General features: G+C 45.8%; 1 protein-coding gene across 3 annotated transcripts in view; it reads right to left on the bottom strand.

The window, feature by feature from the left end:
- ATP2C2 (ATPase secretory pathway Ca2+ transporting 2) overlaps positions 1-20,472 on the bottom strand; it is a 319,016-nt gene that overhangs the window by 28,338 nt on the left and 270,206 nt on the right. For all 3 annotated transcript variants that reach the window (XM_085639286.1, XM_085639285.1, XM_085639284.1), the window contains 3 exons: positions 6,480-6,577; positions 6,328-6,378; positions 4,945-5,111 (listed from right to left, as the gene is read on the bottom strand). In XM_085639286.1, coding sequence (XP_085495412.1) covers positions 4,945-5,111; positions 6,328-6,378; positions 6,480-6,577 — 316 coding nt within the window. The remainder of the gene's footprint in view (positions 1-4,944; positions 5,112-6,327; positions 6,379-6,479; positions 6,578-20,472) is intronic.

Genomic DNA, 20,472 nt, shown 5'->3' with positions numbered 1-20,472 from the left:
GAGGAGCCGGGGAGGTGGTGAGGAATCTGCGATGTGATATACTACCCACCAGAAAAGGTATTTCCAATGGTAAGTAACTTGTTCTTCCGATATATATTTCTAACCACAGATTCCTCACAGTTAGACTAGATACCACAGCATTACCTACCAAAAGGTGGAGAGTCTAAGGAAAGGACTTGTACCAAGATGTCCTACAGGATAGAGCAGAATAAGCCCCCCTTCCAAGTAAGCTTGACTGTCAACACAGTTAATGCCTTATGCAGGTGTGTACTGAAGCCTGGCAGATGGCCAACACTGGAACACCCATCATAAGTGCTGTGGTGGAGACCTTTGCTCTGGTGGAATGAGCCTAAAGGCCCTCAGGAGGCTCCTTTTTGGCAAGAGCACAGCATGTTTTTATGCATAGGACAATCCACCTACACAAGGTTTGCTTCTGAACCTCCTTTACATTCTTTGCCCCGACGGCAATAAAAAGGTATTCCATTTCATGTGCTCAGTGTAGAAGGCTAGAGCAATTTTGGATCCAACAGGAGAAGCCTCTGCTCCCGAGAAGCGTGAGGTGGACTGTCCCAGGTTGAAGGACGAGACCACCTTCAGTGAAAAAGGAAGCACAAGTTTATAGCATTAGCTTGTCCTGGAAGAAGGCGGTATAGGGATGCTGCACAGAGAGCACTCTTAGGTCATCGACAGCACTCAGAAGTAATTGCAATGAGGAATGCCATTTTAATGATCAACAACTGCAGAGAGCAACTAGGCATAGACTTGAAAGTCATGCACATGAAGGAATAGGAGGATCACATTAAGGACTATTTGGGGCATGGTAAAGGAAGCGGGGTAAAACACTTTAATAAATGCATCACAACTAGTAACCTAATTAACAAGAGTTAGTCAGGCATACATAGAAAGTCTGAAACAGTGCCCACAAAATGCCTTGCTGGGCCAGAGATAAAACATCAGACAACATATACTGAAGAGGAGCAACTGGACAATCCTCACACTAGACCACAAACCTTGCCCATTTACAAGCAGAAATATATTTGATAAACAGGCCCCTAGCCTCAAGAATATCATTCACTACTTTTGGAGACAAACCATGCCCGCTCAATTGTGTCACTTCATCTTCAGGCATGGAGGTGTAGGTTGTGGATGTTTTAGGTGCAGGACCATGCTCTGTTCCGGAGACAGAAGGTTTGCCCAAAGATGCAGAGGGTTCTGAAGGCAAATGGTCAGGCTCAGTAAATCAGAGTACCGTACTTTCCTGCCCATTCCGATGATCTCTGGATGATCTGAGCCCAGTGTTTCCTGATCTTCTTTAGAACATGTGGCACAAGTGACAAGGTGTACACGCTTTTTGGTGGAAACTCCAGCAATGAAGCAATCATGAAACTATGTTCTTGGCAGTGGTGAAAAGATCCAGCCAAGTCATGCACTGCAAGTTAAAATGCCTTGAACCACCTCAGAAGGAAGACACCATTCATGGTCTGCCAGATGACGCCTGCTGAGTTTGTCTGTCCTGGCATTCAGCAAGCCTGCTAAACTGTTCGCAAAGAATTTGCTTTGATGTCCAGCATCGCAATGCCTCATGGAGCAGGGCCTGCGACGCAACACCACCAGGATTCTTGCATTACCACATGGTGATGGTGTTGTTCACCAAGACATATACTGGCATTTCCTTTCATGTAAAGGAAGTAGGGAATGCCATCAGAGCTTAATGGCATGAAGCTGAAGAAGGTTGATGTAGTTCTTCTCCGTTGATCTCGACCTCTCATGAATGACTGCTGCAGCCCAACTACTGTGAGCTCTGGGTGGGTTGGAAGAGCGGGTTGCCACAGGTCAGATTAGTGTACGACAGCCACCACTAAAGGTCCCAGGGATGCGTCTTCTGAAATATGGATTTTGTTCAAAATGAAGATCCAGTGCTGAGGTTTCAGCACTGGGACAGCAGAATGCTCAAGGTAAAGAGGCTATGAAGTCCTAGAAATGTCGGCAGCATAAGCCAGCACTGAGTCATAATCATTGGGGTCATAACCATAGTCATCCAGATTTACTGCTGGGTTTAAAATGCTTTGAGCACCACTATGAAGGATGGACCCTATAAAGCGAATCCTCTGAATCAACTACGGGGTGAGATTTTGTCTCGTTGATAGGAAAACCCAGGAATTATATAAGGTTGAAATCAGTCTAGATGGTCTGCAACCGATTGCTGTGAACCTTCTTTAAGCAGCCAGTCATCTAGGTACAGAAATACAAGTATTGCTCAGCTGTGAAGATGGGCCGCAACCACCATTATCACCTTTGTTAACACTGCAGGGGCTGAGGTGGGACCAAAGGTAGTATGGTAAACTGGAAGTGTTGTGAATCCGCCACAAAACCAAAGGAAGCACCTGTGAGACTGCAAGACAGGTACATTAAAGTATGCATCCTGCAAATCCAAGGACACCATCCAATACCCTGAATCCAAGGCAGAAAGAACCCAGGCCAATGTCAACAGCTTAAAATAGTCCTTCCAAAGTAATGTATTTAAAAGTCTAAGTTTTAGTATTGTCTTGAGTTATTGTTCTGACAATCCAAAAGATCAGACTGTAACACAGCTGTACTTGAAACTCTTCAGCATAGAGACTGCCTTTTCAGCAAATAGCCTGGAGCCGTCAAACAGCAGAACCATAAGGGATACTTGCACTTCTTGGAAAATCGTGTGGTGGTTATCCAGGAATGAGACCTGATTGATGCACTGGTCACCATGACATGACCCAGAGAGTCTCCCATGTCAAGACCAGCACCAAAAACCTATTTGGCTGCATCCTGTCTGTCTTGGAAAATGCATTTCTGAATTCATAAGGAATGGTCAGCAAGATCTAGCAAGCTATATCCCCAAAGAATGTGAGCAGGCACACAGTGTTCAGGAACCTCACAGCACAAATGGCGGAGGAAAAATAATTTTCCTGAATGTGTCAATGCACTTTGATTCCCTGTTTGGCAATGCAGAAAGGAATGCATTGGGATTTACTTTGCTGGTGTAGGCTTGATCTACCAAGCTTATGGATTTGGGTGCTAAGTCACAAATGCCAGGTTTGCAGGGTTGGGCCTATGATGTCTTGCCACTAACAGTTTACACCAGATAGCCATCAATGTCTCTGTTAAAGCCTCAAAGGGTAGCAAGGGATCTGAGCAGCAAGCTTTAGTATTTAAAAATAAGAAACTATGGATCCAACATTTCTGCAAAAGAGGCACTCTTCTCAATGGTGACCCCGATGGGTAGCCCCATTATATCTCAGGTAAAGTATCTGGTTACTAGAATTCTGTAGATTAAAATATAGGCCACCATAATTTTAATGAGGGGGAGCAAATTATCCGCCTTCTTGTCGTCATCCTCGACATGTGGAAAATGTTAAAGTCCTTGAACATTGTGAGAATCAATCTGAACGTAGCTTCCAGCCAATGATAGTACGAGCATTGATGGAGAGGCTGGGTTTCATTGAATGTTGGGGGCTTTGCCATGGTAATTTCTTAAGGAGACATGGGCCTGGTGTGGACCCACATTAACTCCAGATCTGAAACTGGCAATGGGTCAGATCTGGAGTAGGCCCCACTGGAATTAAGGCTAGGACAGTTTAAAAAAAATGACAATGCTTTTCACACAAAACTTGAGGCATGAGCCTACTCTGGTAGGGGCTCAGGCAGAGCTGGAATCTTGCAGAAAGTTTTGAACGATGCCACTCTGAAGGCCACTATCTGCTGCAAGGCGGAAAACGTCCTGGGGAACTTAAGGAGCACTGGGACCGGCTCAGAAAGGGATCAGAGTTGGATGAAGGGAGCAAAGTTAGGTCCTTTGAGTGGAAACGGCAAGACTTCTTCCCGAAGGAGGAGGGAAGGAATGGAGACGAGCCCCGCTCAGACTACTTGCGTTTGTGGACACGTTTGTCTTTTGACTTAAGGCCTGGTTTCGATCTCGGCGAACGGTTTACTCTACCACAACAGTAACGGATATAACATCTGCCAAAATATAAATCCCATTATCTCCAATGGGAATTATATTTCAGTGGATGGGCTATCCATCACTGTTGTGACGGAGTAACCGATCTGCCGAGATCGAAATCACGCCCTTAGTCTTCAACGTACCTGAGGATGATGACTTGGAATGGGACGGGAACCAGGAGCAGGACTGAAACCATGACTTGGAGCTGGAGCCAGTCCACTGTCTCGAGCACAACTGTCTCTGTTTTTTGTGTTTAGTGAAATACAATTTAGTCTGCTGCTCCCCAATAGCCTTTGAGTGCAAAAGGGAGCATTTGTTGCAGGGCGTGGATACCATAGACATAGTTTGTGTGACTTCTGCTCCCTACCTTGCAGCATGATTTAGAGCATGTGGTCATTGGTGGGGGGGGGGGGGGCATCTTTCCTTAGCGCACAGCTTATAAAAAGAGAAAAGGAAATTGGGGGCTGAACTCTGGATCTTTGCCGAAAGCGGTCGAGAAAAACAAACTGATGCCAGCTCACAGGTGTGGCACCTATATATGACTTGGTCTTCACTTCTGGAGGCAGTGTGCAATCTATGTGGTGCCCTAAGATGCCATTTATCACCATATGGTAGAAATTGCTATGAAAAGTTACAAATCCAGTCTAGCACCTGGATAATTCAAAATGTGTGGAAACTCCAGTTAAATGTATCTATCAGAAAAGTTGCTTTTTTGTCAGAGAATTTTTGCATTAAGATAAAACATGTAAAAAAAAATCTGCTTCACTAAGGGAAAATTGTTTAATTCATGGAGTCACGTTGGTGAAAAAGACATTTAGCCTATCTATAAAAATAAATTGTGACTTATGGTAATAAAGCATCAGATCTCAGCTCTGCAAAATCAGTATCATAGAAAACCCTTCAAATGTCAGTTATCACAAGTCTGTTCTACCCTTAATGTTACCTGAAAGGTTGTAAATTACACTCACATTATAGTTGTGAAGTCATCATCCACTAATATCATATCGGCAGCCTCCTTACTGACATCAGTTCCAGTTTTTCCCATCGCAACACCGATGTCTGCAGATTTAAGGGCCACAGCATCGTTTACACCATCACCAGTCATTCCAACAATAGCTCCATTGTGCTGCAAGGCCTGCGGTAGAGAAAAAAAAGCACAGATTGAAACCCTGCCAGAAGATGCCATTTTGGAAATATTTACAATAGATAGGGTGGACAACTTCTGACTGTCATATCAATAACACTCATCAATCATGGCTACTTCGGATTCCAAGGTCTTGGAAGGTCCTCGAGCGTGGGGTGTAGGGGGAAGGGAGGTACCGCAAACTTTTATTTACACACAGGAACATATACATGTATCTTCCAATGTGGCGCCTGGACGCTCCCTACCTATGTGCCTAAGTCTCACTCTGGACAATTTGTAAACACCCGGACAATAACATTAGATTACAACTGAGACAGGGGTCAGGGGCCATTGCCAATATGACTAATATTGGACAAAGTGGGCTGGTATGCTACTGGGAAGAATACAGGGTTCAGGAGTCAGTTGGGTGGTTCTGGCAAACTCTTCATATGAAGAGAGGGATAAAGGTAGAACAAGAACGCTCAGTTTTGGTCTTGGTGCCCCATCACTCCCCTAGCATGTTTGTACTTGATAGAACTCTCATTGTGAGATTCACAAAACCCATAGCAGTAGTTCAGTATATCACACATCTCACTCCGCAATCTACTTCTTGCCGCTGTTCTGTACTCTTCTACCCTCTCATCATCTCCAGCAAAACGTTGGGGACAACGTGGACTAATTTGAGAACAAATGGAATTTACTGTTAGTTTTTGGAGCATATTGAATCCGATTTGATGGGAGAACTTCAGGAGCACATTTCAAATCAACTACTGCAATCAGTATAGAACATTCCAGCGTGGAATGTGGTTATCGATTTGTGGCTGGGGTTTGTTCTCATGTGGGACAATATTAGTGGTGGCACATTGTGTGGGGATGCTCACTTGTGGCACTGGATTCCATTCTTGTAACAGAATCTTGCCTTCAGGATAAGACTGAAGGCTTTCAGATGAGGTACTGCCTCTAAAAATAAAGGGGAAGGCATGTCTGACACGCGAAGCACACTTCCCAAGTTCAACTGATCTTTTATAGGCTCTAGCTTATTGTGGAATCCCTTAATTTCTATACAAGTTAGTTCCACCCAGTACTGTATTGTCCCTATTTTACTGGTTCATGTTTTTTATTAGGGTCTCTACATCTCTCCGCTTTTGATATTTGCTCACTTAACTTTACGTTCTGAATTAGCTCGGTTTAATATTTCTTAGTTTATTACTCCTGTGAAGGCAGTTACCTTTATTATCTTGAGTTTATGCTTAGGACTTGTTCTGTAGAACACCGACACCTGAACAGAAAACAAAATAAAACAATAAATAAGCAAATCCAGCTGAGTTAAGAAAAATACAAAAGAAATCTAAGGAAAAACACTGATTGCAATATCGACACCTGCTTCACGATGGAGGGCAAGTCAACATCTTCTAGTCTATCCAGCTCCTCTCCAGACATGGCTTTAAGCTTTCCATTACAGAGACCAATGTTTCTTGCTGCAAAGACAAATCAATAGAAACACCTTATTTGGCAACCAAATGAGCACAATACCTTTTACAAACTGATACACTCTGAATCAGCAAATAGCACACAAGTCCTAGCGAGGATGTGCCTTTAGTAGAAAAGATGTGCAATCTCATCAAAAAGGCATCCCAGAACAATCAAAAGGTATGCCTGACCCAGCATGGAACATGCCTGACCAAGTAAAGCAGGGCCAGGAACTCACAAAATGCTATGCGGAACTAGCAAGTACTGATCACAACTAGCAAGGAATGTGCCAAAACGAGCAAAGGACACAGCAGGACTTGCAAAGAAATCAAAATAATTAGAAAACAAGCATTTACAATGCAATAGGTCTCGCATTTGAGAAAGTTTGAGCTATTGGCATTTGTATATGACAATGCCTTTTATTTATATGTTGTTTTGTAAAACTGATAAGTAAAAGGCATTGTCATTTACAATGCCAATAGCTTAAACTCGTGTAACTGCGAGACCTATTGCATTGCAAATGCTTGTTTAGGACTTGTGCCCTGGGAGCAGCATGACGAGACTGGGGAGGGAGCAGATAACGGAATCAAGTCAGTGATGACCGCTCCCTGGGACGAAGCATGTGAGACAAAGACATAAGGCGTGCCCAGGGCTCGGTCACCTTTGGCCAACATTATCAGCCGCCTCTGAAGTCGGTGAGCTGCGACCTTTGTCCCATATTCCACGCAGCGAATGACTGGCAGACTGCCCACCTACAACCCTTCAGAACCAAGGGGGGGAAGCTACCGCCATCAGGTTACGCATTAGGTGCACAGAGGAATTCTATAGGGCGCCTGCCTTCCTTTAAGTGAGACTCCACAAACAGCGGTAGTTGCGCTATTAGCGGGAGCTTAGTTGCCGAAGTAAGTAAGCATCATTCCCAAAGCGGGGCCTTTTATCAAGCACACAAACTCTGTATAACTGAGCAGAGTAATTACAAAAAAAAGCTGTGATTTGAACCTGCACTTGAAGGGGAACCTTTATTCACAACACTCCCGTATGATCTGCGCTTAAAAATACTACACGACTTTTAAGTCATAAGTTCACATAAGAGGGTTCAAATAAACAACGTTGTCACAAAGATCTCTGCTGTGACCGGAATGTCCCCTGCGTGTTGCACAAGCATGTATCCATGCCTGAGCACCCACTTGCTTGTAAATCTGGTGTCTATACTTACTTCTGCCATGATATCATGCTAATCTAGCAAAGAAGCATCAACCTGTCCCTGATAATGCAAGATCTCGGACCGTTTTGCGACATGGAAAGTGTAGCAAGTGTGCACTCATCCCTGTACCTCATTTAGCAAGTAAAGTGGTGCTAACGCTGTACCACGTTTTGAGATTTGTCATCTGCGAGAGGGTTGCCTAAAGACTGCACCTGTTTAAAGTTCTGATAGTACTGACACACAGTGTGTATGCTGCAGATGTGCAGCACATGCATCATAAAACTGTGCGTGTGTAGGAGAACTGAAGCCAATGGGATCCATTATGGATGCCCCTGGTTTGGGCTGGCACAAAATGGAGGATCAGGACAGCTTCACCAGACGGTGCAAGTGTACTGCATGCACGCTTATGGCTGAAGAGTGGAGGATCAGGACACTCAGTGGAGGAGCAAAGATACCATGCTCACGCATTTATCTCATGGCTTGAAACCCGCGAGTGGTGCACACGCGCGCCACTGCGAGCCATGTGCTTTCAATTATCGCGCCCGTGTCTGGGCACGATAATTGAAACCACATGACGGCCTATTGGTGTCTATTACGTGCACCAAGCACGTAATAGACACCAATAGGTCATGGGCGGAGCAATGCGCCCGCCTTTGGCCAGTTGAGTGCAGTCTTTAATAAAAAGACGCACGCAAAGGCCAAATCGGGTAGCAGAAAAGGAAATGCACACGAACAAGCGTGTGCAATTCCTAGGTCGGCTACCAAACCCTGTTTTTCCCTTACAAAATGTCTTGCGCTGCGCGAGCACCTCTGCGCAGTGCAACGCTAAGCGCGAGACCTAAAAATGTGTCTGAGCAAGCAAAGAATGTGCCAAAACTAGCAGAATAGGCAGAGGACTCAGCAGAGCGACCAAGGAATGTACCAAATCTAGCAAAGCAATCAGCTGAACTAGCAACAGACTCTGTAAAACTAGCAAAGAATGTGCCAGGAACACTAAAAGAATAGGTGGAACTAGCAAATAAGCCAAATGAGCAAAGAATTCATCAGAGCCAAAGGACTCATCAGAACTAGCCACAAATATGCCATACTGTCACAGAATGAACAACAACTACCAAAGGACATGCCTGAACGTACAAGGAACACCGGAGACAAAGTGCTGAGCTTTTAACCAACACATAAAACCGATTATTACACATTTGAGAGAAAAATGACAAACGTGGACAAACTGTGCTAACTATACGTTGAAGAATCATGAGGGAAAAATCATGAGAATACTTAGTTACTGCATCATAAAAGCATGCAGCAATTGTAGGATAGATGGAAGCATATGCATCAAGTAAAATAGGTGCATAGTTTAACCTGTTTCAGTTGCTAACTCAATGTGTATCAGAGAAGTAAATGTGATGTATTTAGGTGTTATAGGAATTAGAACCATTCTTATCATAATAATTATGGGTGTGAAGGATTTAATGAAATCTAACATGATTTAGAGATATTTACGTGTGATATTAAAAAGGTTTCATTCAGAATTTAATTATTGCATATGTGAAAAATGTGCACTGAAAGTGACAAGAAGAAAATGGTGCTGCACGTTTATACAAAAACCAAATGCTCTAAAACTTCTAGAGAATAATCTCCATACATGTACTAATATGAATCACTAGAAATTATATTCATCTATGTTTTTGAATAATTGTATATGTTGGTTCTTTGAAAAAGCGGTAATACGTCATAGTTACAAGTGCTATTTACAACAAACCTAAAAGGCTTTGAGTGCAAATAAATTAGAAGAAATATATAAAGCCAAAGGTTATAAATGAAATGTATATTGCCATTATTTTAGATTCTATATTTCATGAACTGAATTCAATTTAGGCCTGCATTTTCCTTTTTCTTGATTCTGTTCTCATGAAAAGGTTTCACAGGCTTGCAATGTGAAGAGAAACTAGGTCTCATAGGGTGAGTTCACATTTGCATACTAGGACTGCTTGCAACAATTTTGTTACTTTGTGAACATATGCCATGGGAAACTGTCCTCTTGAACTCATCCAGGTACTTTTGCAAAAGGACTATTGTTTGAAAGTTATACACAATGAATGGTTCGATAACTTACATGATCACCACCTTTTGACTATATGTGTCTTCTTTATGCTGCATGACGATCACCCTAAACAAACTGAACAATGGACTGAGTGATCTGACCAGATAAGGTGACTCAGGAGGTGTCACCAGTGCTAAATTTGAGCCTATTTTTTCCGATGCTCTTCACCAGCACTTAATCATCAACCCTGGTGCTTTACAGGAGCACCAGTTAAGAACACATTCATCTACGGGGAGATGAAGTAATTTGGCCACATTCACAGGATGTTGAGCCGACGCCAAGACTTGAACCTAGTTACCCAGACCCGAAATTAGCGGTTCTGGCCATTCACCACATCCTCTCCCCACTTTCATAGTTAGCAGTTGTTTTTTGTTTTTTAGGTAGTGCTAACAGGAGAAATTGGCCATTGCAAGCTGACACCTGATGAGAACCCAGGCACTTCTTTTGAAAAATGTATTTTTACAATTTCACCACTGGGTGTCACCCGGACCTCAGGGATAAAATTATAAATTGATGTGACGGAAAGTGAGGCTCTTGCCCTTCTTCTCTTGGAGACATTCAGACACACATCGCGTCTACTTATTCTTAGATTTTCCTTGCAGACTCTACTGGCTGATGCATACGATGTGTGTGCTATTGCCGGAATTCTTTCCCTCTCGTGGGAGAATGACTTTGAACTGTCATGGTGCATGTCAGGTCTTGAACTTTACTGAGCTTTGCTAATTAACGACCAACCCGAAATCAATTTGTCTAATTGCACTTTTAGATCTTAAATGCCGAATATTGATGTAATTATTCCTTTAACATTTATGATAAATCTAACCATCCTCACATCCTGTTTCTGTCTCTCCATGATTTGTCTCCAATAATTGATTGTGCATTCCCATTGAGCTATTGATGGTGGGAGGGAATTCTCATATAGAGATCTCTGGACAGCAGATACTAAAGTTATTATTCTGCATAGCTCCAACTGAACTATTGGTTTGTATGATCTTGGTTCGACTGAATCTTCAGACGATTTGGTCTAGTAATGATAATACTTTACTTGTATAGCTTAGTCCTGAGAGTTATATACATTAATCCAATTACGAGATTGTAGGTCAGTTACCCAATTCCTGGCCTCATTGGATATCTGGAGTTGGATCCCCTATATCCAACCCCTCTCGCACGATTCAAGATCCATCGGAGGACCAAGTGAATGAGAAATAGAGCGAGCAATAAGATAAAACTTTAAAGAATGAAAAAGGGCCCAGTGGCGCTACAACAGATGCATCGGAACCAGCAACTTTATTTATTGATATATCGTTTTATATAGGTCGGACATGACCCAGGTGGGTATCAGAGTGCTTTACAAATGATCAAGGACAAAAAGGGTTAGGCAAGTGGGTCAGAAACACAACAGTGCTAAGCAAGATACTGGTGCATAAAAGAGGAACAATGTATTGTGACATCGCAAAAAGGATATAGATGAGCATATATGAACAAAAAACAAATATTGATGTTGAGAACAGTCATAGTCATAGAATCAAGTGTGAAACACATTGCAGCAGCACCACTTAGGGTGAGGTAGTCCGTACAGGATGAGAGAAACCAGCTTGTTAAAGAACAAACAACAAATGGTACAGAGTGGGAGTAGGTACATTCAAATCCGAGGGTATTCATCAGTCGTGCTTTCACTTCCTTTTTGAAAGATGCCGTTGAGGGGTTCAGTCTGATTTCCGGAGGCAAAGAGTTCCAGATTCTCGGGGAAATGCCCAAGAACGCTTGGTTTACACGTTTTCTTTCTTTGGAATTTTTGAGGTTTTAGCAGCAGGGTGCTAGAACTCCTAGAAGATATGCCATCACCAGAGAGATCCAGTTTTTGAGCTAGGTACAAAGGGGTGTTATGATGAAGGGCCTTGTGTGTCATGCAAGCAATGTTAAGATGAATCCTAGCCTCAAAAGGCAGCCAGTTTAGGGATTTCAGGTCCACTGTGATGTGGGTATTTCTTCTGGATCCCATGATAAGCCTTGCAGCGGAATTCAGGGATGCCCTGAGCGGTGCAGTTTGTAGCTGGAAAGACCACAGAGTGTTGCGCTACCATACTCCAACCTGGAAATTAATAGCGCTTGAACAGCAGACTTTAAGACGTCCAGGGGGAGGAAGGGTTTTATCTTTCTTAGGATACTCATGTGGAAGTTAGCTCCTTTGGTGGCTCAGTTGATGTGCTCCTGCATACTCAAGGTCTCAACAAGTAATATTCCAAGAGCCTTTGCAGAGTCAATGATGTATGGAGTACAGTTGAGAGTCATTTGGTGTTTCATGTATTTAACAATGACGGGAGCCTGTTTAGGTGGCACAATAAGGAGGAATTCAGTTTTGAAGGAGTTTAGCTTCAGATGTTGGGAAGTCAGCCAGTGTTGTGTTTTGAGTAGGGTTGAGTTGAGTTACCGGATGTCTTCCGGAGAGGATATTTTCAGGTACAGTTGGGTATCATCCCCATATATGTGATAGTGAATGTTGAATGAATTGAGCATTTCCATTAGAGGCTCCATGACAAGTTGAAGAGCATGGGTGAGAGTGCAGACCCCCGAGGGACCCCAAGTGTGGATGGCGTAGAGTTGGAGAGGGTTTGATTGACTTTAAATCTTTGCGTTCTGTTGTTAAGAAAGGAGGGAAAACCAGTTTAATACTGAACCTGATAGACCCATCCTGTGTTCCAGTAAGTCCTAGAGGTTCTCATCTTTTTTTTTTTAACAACAAATGTTATTAGGTTATTTTGCACCAAGGGGGGGCAATAGCCCTACAGTAACCTGTAAGGAAGAAAGGATGTCATTTGCTCCAATATACTTATTTATATATTTTAACGGCACCTGCCCAACATGCAGGTGAAACAATATAAACAATATACAGACAGTTCTCGATCTCCACATTGGTACATACGGTATATCAGTCTCAATGTACACAGGTAAACAGGGCAACAATATTCTATAAAGATAAAGTAGAGGGTAATAAAGAAGAGGGGTCAAAGGGTGCCATTCAGGGGTCCACCTCAGGCAGAGGGGGAAGGTCAATTCCTCGGTATGTCGCCCACCAGGTCCAAATCTTGCGGTGTTTTGTAGGGTATCCCCTGGCATCAAAAACAGAAATCTCTGCCCCCATACATTTATCTAACTCAGTCTTCCATTTACCTAGAGTCGGGTGTGATGTCGCCTTCCACAGTTGCGCTATGTCCCTCTTGGCTATAGTAAGGGCCAGAAACAGCAGATGCGGTTTATATCGACTCCCCCAGATATTATCAGTGGAATGTAACAGGAAAAGTCATGGGTAGAGTGGGAGCTCCCAAGACAACACCTCATTGAGGCATGACCTAATCCTACGCCAATAGGGCTGCAATGCCGTGCAGCTTCAAACCATATGTATGAATGACCCCTCCTCTCGGCCACACCTCAGGCATGCAGGGGACTGGATAACACCCATCCGCCAGAGACGCACCCTTGTAAAGTACACCCTATGTACGTATTTGAACTGGATAAGCAGATAGCATGAGGAGACCGCCGCACCCCCCGGGGGCTGGCGATTGCTTCGGTCCAGTCGTCGTCAGTCAGATCTGGAATGTCGGCCTGCCATGAAAGTCATGTCTTGTCGAGGGTGGTGGGCGTGTGGGTCATCAGCGTCTGGTATATTTGCCTGATCTTGTGGAAGCTGTGATCGCCCATTAGTAGGCGGCCCTCCAAAGGTTGGAATTCGGGGAGTGTCTCCAAAGTGCGAATCAGGGGGGTGAGTGCATGTTGGAGTTGGAGAAATTTGTAGAATTGTGATTTGTGCATGTCTAATTCGGCCTGCAGTTTTTGGAATGACTTAAATGTGGTGCCCCACAGCACATCCCCAAGGGTCGAAATTCCCACAAGGTCCCATGCCCGGAACCCCTCCAAGGCGGCCACCGATCGAAGATATGTACCTTGCCACTGGGGAGTTTGCTGGGTGAGTTTCCCATTCCAGCCCATCTGTCGGGTCTTACTTCGGCAGAGCTGTATAACAACCCTGTCTGCCAGCGGCAGAAGCTCTAAGCGTGTGGAACTATATAGTGAGTGAAGGAGAGAGACCCGCTCCATCGCTGCGTGCTCAATTGAATAGGCTAGATCTGTGGGGGAGTTATACCACCATTCGTTTACTACGAGGATATGAGACGCTACGTAATAGGAGTAAATATCGGCCGCTGTAATCCCTCCACAGTAAGTAGATTGTGTACAGGTTCGGAGTGCAACTCTAACTGCCCCACCGTTCCAGAGAAATGTATTTTGTATGGCAGTGACTTGTGCGAACCATGAGCGTGGAATAGTGTATGGGAAATTTTGAAGGCGGTGTAGGATCCGAGGCAAAAACACCTTCTTAAAAATGGCAGAGCACCCGTATAGGGAAAGGGGGAGAGAAGACCAGATTGCCGTTTTGTTATTAAGGCTTGCTAACAATGGGGTGATATTGTGCGCCCAGGAGACTTTGGGGCATGGTGAGACAGATGCCGAGATATTTGAAACCATCCGTTGCTCGGGAGAGTTGCGTGGCCCATGAATCACGACACTGATGTCCACATACCGGGAAAAAATAGATTTGGCAGGATTTGCATGGAGGCCTGTCGTGCCTCCAAACACCCTGAGAATTTTCAGGATGCGGGATCCAGAATACCAGGGGTCTGTCATGAAAAAGTAGACGTCGTCTGCGTATAACGCGATGCGATCCGACCTCGACTGGGACCAGTCGAAACCCTGGAGTATCGGGTCGCTCCTGACCCAAGCCGCCAAGGGCTCAACTGTAAGGGCAAACAACAATGGGAATATGGGGCAGCCCTGTCGAGTACCCCTCCGAATTGGGAAGGAGCGGGATCGGTGTCCTACAATGCAGACCGACGCCGTCAGGACGGTATACAATAGACGTATATATGTCAGGAAGCGTGGCCCAAAGTTGATCCCCTCTAGAAATTGGAATAGATACACCCAGCTCTGAGAGTTGAACGCTTTATCAATATCTGCGAGGAGCAGGGAGGCTGGCCGACCCAGCTCCGGGGCCACCACCATAGCATTATGAACTCGCCGGATATTGTGACGGGTGGCCCTTTGCGCCATGAAGCCCGACTGGTCGGGGTGGATCAGGTCCGCGATACAGCCACGCAGGCGATCCGCTAGGACTTTCCCTAACAATTTGGGTTCAAAATTTATAAGAGAGATGGGGCGGTAGGAGGAAGGGTCGTCTGGAGGGCAGCCAGGCTTGAGAAACAGCACAATTTCTGCATGCCGCCAATCCCCAGGCCTAATAGCAAGTTCTGTGGCTTCCTGGATGGCCGCCAACAAGTGAGGCTCCAAGAGGTGCATGTTTGGCTGTAGGAATTCCATAGGGAACCCGATGGGGCCAGGAGCCCGACCAGGGTGAAGCACATTGAGTACCCCGGTCAGTTCATCCACTGCAATTGGGGCCTGCAATTGCTCCCGGAGATTATCAGGGAGTCGTTGAGGCGGAATGTCAACTAGGAACTCCGCTATGAGTTCAGCCGAGATCTGTTCCTGTTGTGCATAGAGGGTTGTGAAGTGCCTCGCAAACTGCTCAGCAACACCCTCCGGCGTCATGTGTAAGGACCCATCTATACCTCGAATGGCGGATGTGACAGCTGGGGAAGTATCCGCCTGACAGGGTCTATGGAGCATTCAACTTGATTTATCGCCCCATTGATAAATCTGGTGTTGTGATGCCTCCCAGATCTCTTTGGCTTCACCCATTAGATACTGTCGTAGCTGTTCAGCCAGCAGCAGGTTTCGACGAATAGTGGGACTAGGGTCTGCATTGAGCTGGGAAGCTAGGGCCATCTGGTGTGTGTTGGACTTGGCCCTTTTGGCAGGGTCATCCCTAAACTTTTTACCTTCCTCCGGTATTTTTTCTGACCTGTTGGCTGTTTTATGACTCTGGGCACCTTACCACTGCTGATCAGTGCTAAGGTGCATATGCTCTCCCTATGGTAAAATGTTGATGTTCATTGGATTCCATGATTGGCTTATTTGGTTTACTATCAGTCCCTAGTAGAGTGCACCAGGGGTGCCAAGGGCTTGTATATCCAAATGCTGCTAGTGGGCTTGCAGCACTGGTTGTGCCACCCACAGAGGCAGCCAGGTGAAATGTGTCTAAGGTCTGCCATTGCAGAACCTGCATACAGTCTGGTACTGTCATGCTGACTGGGCAAGTGTCCCCACTTGCCAGTCCCTAAACCTTCTCTTACCTTCATGTTAGTCACCCCTATGGTAGGCCCTAGGGCAGGGTGCATTGTAAGGATAAGGTAGGACATGCCCGGAGGTGTGTGGCATGTCCTAGTAGTGAATTACAGCCATTTTCGTTTTTCACTATTGTAAGGCTACCTGCTCTCCATAGGCCAGAATGGGCTGCTCTATTATAACACTCTATAATCCTAGCAGGCTCAGGAAGCATGGTAGAAATTCATGTCTAGTATGCCTGAACTCAGAATAATAAAATACATCTTTTAGCAAAGGTTATTTTAATATCCTGGGTTTGCAAATGCTACTTTTAGAAAGTTAGCCTTTGCTTGCCAAACCATTTCAGTCCGCCAATGCTGGGAGGGGTTATCTTCTTTGTGTGTAGCTTGAGTGACAGGGCTGGGAAGTTCCAGGAGACAGGCTGGGGCTACCAGGTGGTGAATAGAGAGATTACACCAGGATGGGTGGGAGGAGTGCACCTTGACTCTGAATAGGGCAGTGCTCTGCCACCACAATGCTGGCTCCACCCCCTGGGGAGCGTCTGATGTCTCTGCCCTGCCTGCTGAAAGAAGAAGCCAGAGTCCCAACAACAAAGTGCTCCTCACTGAAAAGAATTTGACTGGGATTATGCAAAGGCCCCCCTGGCCTGTAAAGACAAAAGAAACTTGGTATAAATGTAGGAGCCCTGCTCCTATGAAATCAGATCCTGATTGAACCACGAAGAAACTCTGCCTGACTAGAAGGACCTGGAAGAAGCTGAAGGAGGAGTAACTTTCCCTGACCTGGGGGATTGGCCTACAGTTGGTGCCTTGCTGAGAAAGGAGAAGAAAAGACTAAGAGAGACTTTGCACTTTGTTTCAACAATCTCCAAGGGCTTGGAAGAAGAGCTTGCCCCCTGAACTGAGTCCCAGGACCAATAGACTCATCTGCCTTCCAAAACTGAGTTGCCTGGACAATTCTTGCTCGTTTCCCGCTGGATGTGGCCCCAGTATGACTCGTACTCCATCCGCCGCGAAGCCGTGTCTTTGCCGGCCAGCACCGTGTGTCTACGCTGATCCAAAAGCGTTAGTACGCGCCGTATCCCTCCCGGCCGCATCGCACCTAACCTTACCCGCCAATTCGAGTCGTACAGCCCTGGCTGCCAAACCCTGTACGCTGAACACAAGCTCCGCTGTCCCGCAGGTACGGTCCGTACGCTGCTAACGTACTGCACTGTGCCGTGCTCAGAGCCGAGAAGCCGCATCGCACTGATCCTCCCCGTACGCTGTACGGCTCGCCGAGAAGTGTCGCCGCCTATCCGCACCGAAGGTACGGCTCGAACGCCGAACGCCACGGACTCTGCAAGCCGATCCGGGCCATTCGCAACGTATCCCTGAAGGTCCCGTATCAACGCCTTGTACTGACGCCGCGACCCGACCAGCATCCGAACACGCTGCCGAGCTACGACCCGGACCCATCGACTTGTCCCGCACTGTCCGTCGCGGACCCCACGAACTTAAGGTACTTTGTCCTGGTCGCACCGCAGCATGCACGCCACGGACCCCAGAGTCTGCAACGATTGTTAGACTCGTACTTTCTTTGTTTTTAACGCCAACGAGCCGCACATCCAGGTACGAACCGTACAGAGCCTTGAAAGAAGCGTATTTATGTGAAAGAAGCGTATTTAACTAAAAGAAGCCTATTTTTATGTTCTAAGCCTTTTTACAAGAACATTGAACTTTGAAATAATACTGTGGTCGTTTCTAATCGTTAATCTGGTCTTGTGCTAAGCCTTATATAAAGAAAACTATTTTTATACAACCTTGACTGGTGTCCATTTGTGGTGTGTCATTATATTACTGTATGTGTTCACAAATGCTTAACCTATGACGCCCTGAGAATAGTCTTGACTGCTTGCGCCACACTACCTAAAGGGTGAGCAGGGGTTATTTGAAAGGGTGATCCCCTTATCCTGACTTAGAAGTAAGAGTCCCTTGCTTGTCACAAGTGCATACCTGTGCCAACCAGAGATTCCCAATTCTAACAGCGTGACTCTAGGGCCTCAAGTTGCTCCAGGCGTGAATGTCTTTCTTTGGTGCGGTAGCTAATTTTGGTACCGCAGATAGTCTGCTTATGGGCCTAGCACAGGATACTCCGAGAAGGAGCAGAAGGACCGTTATTGTCCAAGTAGGTAGTGATCGCTGCGTTGAGCATGTCCTGATAATCATGGCTCTGTAGATGCCAAGGGGACATGCGCCACCAAGAGGGGGGTTTTCGGGAGCAGGTATGAAACTGCAAGGCGGCCGGAGAGTGGTCGCAAAGTCGGCGGGGCAGATGTGTCACACATGAGAATCTGTGCAGACACACCCGGGGGACAAAAAAATAATCCAGTCGGGACTGTGACCCATGTACTGTAGACAAATATGTGTAGTTGCGATCTGTGGGGTGGAATTCGCGCCACACGTCCGCACAACCCAGGGTGGAGACCAATGTATGTAATTTTGTTGGGCCCGATAGGAGTGGGTTGTCTGTGCTGCGTTGTCGGTCTAGTGGCCCCATTGTGTCAATCCAGTCACCCCCCTAACAAGGTCAGGCCCACAGGTATATCCCCCCCGACTCCCAATATCTTATCTATAAATGCAGTCCCTAAGGTGGAGGGGCATAAATACTGCCTATGGTAATCTGTTCCATGTACACCATGCCAGTAACAAAAAGAAAGCGGCCCCCTGGATCAGCCTTGTGTGCTGCATGTTGAAACTGGACCCTGCAGTGTATAAGAATAGCCACTCCCCTGGAACCCCTAGTGAACCCTGCGTGGTATATATGATGAAAGCCAAATCGGGTGAGAAATGGGGCTTTGGTACCTAATAAATGGGTCTCTTGCAAAAGTAGGATGTCCGCCCCATACCTCTTTGCCTGGCGCAAAACTGCACCCCATTTCACCTTATTTAATAGGCCCCGGACATTCCACGAGACCACTGTATGGTCTCCAAAAGGGGTTACATCACCCGGTACCATTATCACTTGATTGAAGAACGATTAAAGCGAGCAGATCATTGCCAAAGTGGTCTGTCTGTATAAAACATAAAAACACTAACATCCTAAAACTACATTCCCCTAAGAACCCCCCCCCACCCAACACTGCCGTAAACTAGGAATATCTGTCGCGGTGTGAGGGGCAGGAGGCCCCCAACAGGGGGACCCCCCCCACTCCTGCACCAATGGATCCCTTCCCACCCTAGAAACATATAAACACGAGGGGCGTGAGAAGTCTTTGGCTTAGCAGTCCCATGACCCAGCCCCCACGCCCACCCAGAAGAAACACCACAAATAGAGTCTTTAAACATTCACAGTTCCAGATAACTTGCTATTTGGTCGCCTGTAGAGCTCCGAGATGTTCAAGATGGCCGCTCTGGACTAACTGACCTCCTGTCTGATCCCGAACCCCGTCGTTTTTAGGTCTCGGCTGCGAAGGCTGCACTTGCGCAGTCTCGCTCCGAGATTTAATGACTTGGAGAAGAGGGGCTTGAACCCGCCCCTCTTATCCCCTGTTCTCCATTGGCTGGCCTCTTGAATGCTGGCCAGCCATTGGAGAAGAGGTCAGTCATTCACATTAGGCCCCGTTCTTTTCGGATCGGGGGGCGTGTTTTTTGCGAGAAGTCTCAGGGAGGAGACAACAGCAAAACACGCCCCCGAATCCGAAAAGGACGCTGCCTTTCTCCGAGGCATTTCTGCTCTGCCTCGGAGAAAGGCGGTGGTGTCTTCCGGTGCTGTTGCTGGGGTTTTCTGCCAGGTTCCAGAGCAATTGTTCGCGCTTGTTTGTCCAAAATGCGCCATCTTTTGATATTTATTTATACATGCTTTAGCTTATTTGCGGCGTAGGAGTAGTTTATCTACTTCAATCGGCTCTTTTATTTAAGTTTTACCGTATTTTGAACGATTTCTAATCAGCCCAGTGTAGTATTGTTAAAAAGTACATTTGTAGACTGACGTTCTCGGTAAAGCGGTATTGTTCAAGTTACGATTTATTTGTATTTCTCCTAATTCTATTTTGCGCTCGGTCATGCTGGGTGCGGCGGATGAACAACGCATGCCTGGTTTGAGGCGAGGGTATCGATTTTAGGACTAGGATAACCCATACCGAATGCGTGCCCGACTGATGAATTCTAAGCCATTTCACTCAAAATCCCACTGAGTTAGAGACCCATGCATGTCGTTTTACACCCAACATGGCTACACCTATAAATTGTTTCACATTCGAGTACCACCATTGCATTAAAGCAAACAACTCAAATTGCAAATGGTAATAGTACGTACACCTTAAAAAACCTGCACTGTAAGTCCATTTAAAATTACAAACTCGAAAAATAATCAAAACATTA

Source organism: Triturus cristatus, chromosome 12 (assembly GCF_964204655.1).
Source record: "Triturus cristatus chromosome 12, aTriCri1.1, whole genome shotgun sequence".
In the NCBI taxonomy this organism is placed as follows: Eukaryota; Metazoa; Chordata; class Amphibia; order Caudata; family Salamandridae; genus Triturus; species Triturus cristatus.
This window is presented reverse-complemented; position numbering and strand designations above follow the sequence as displayed.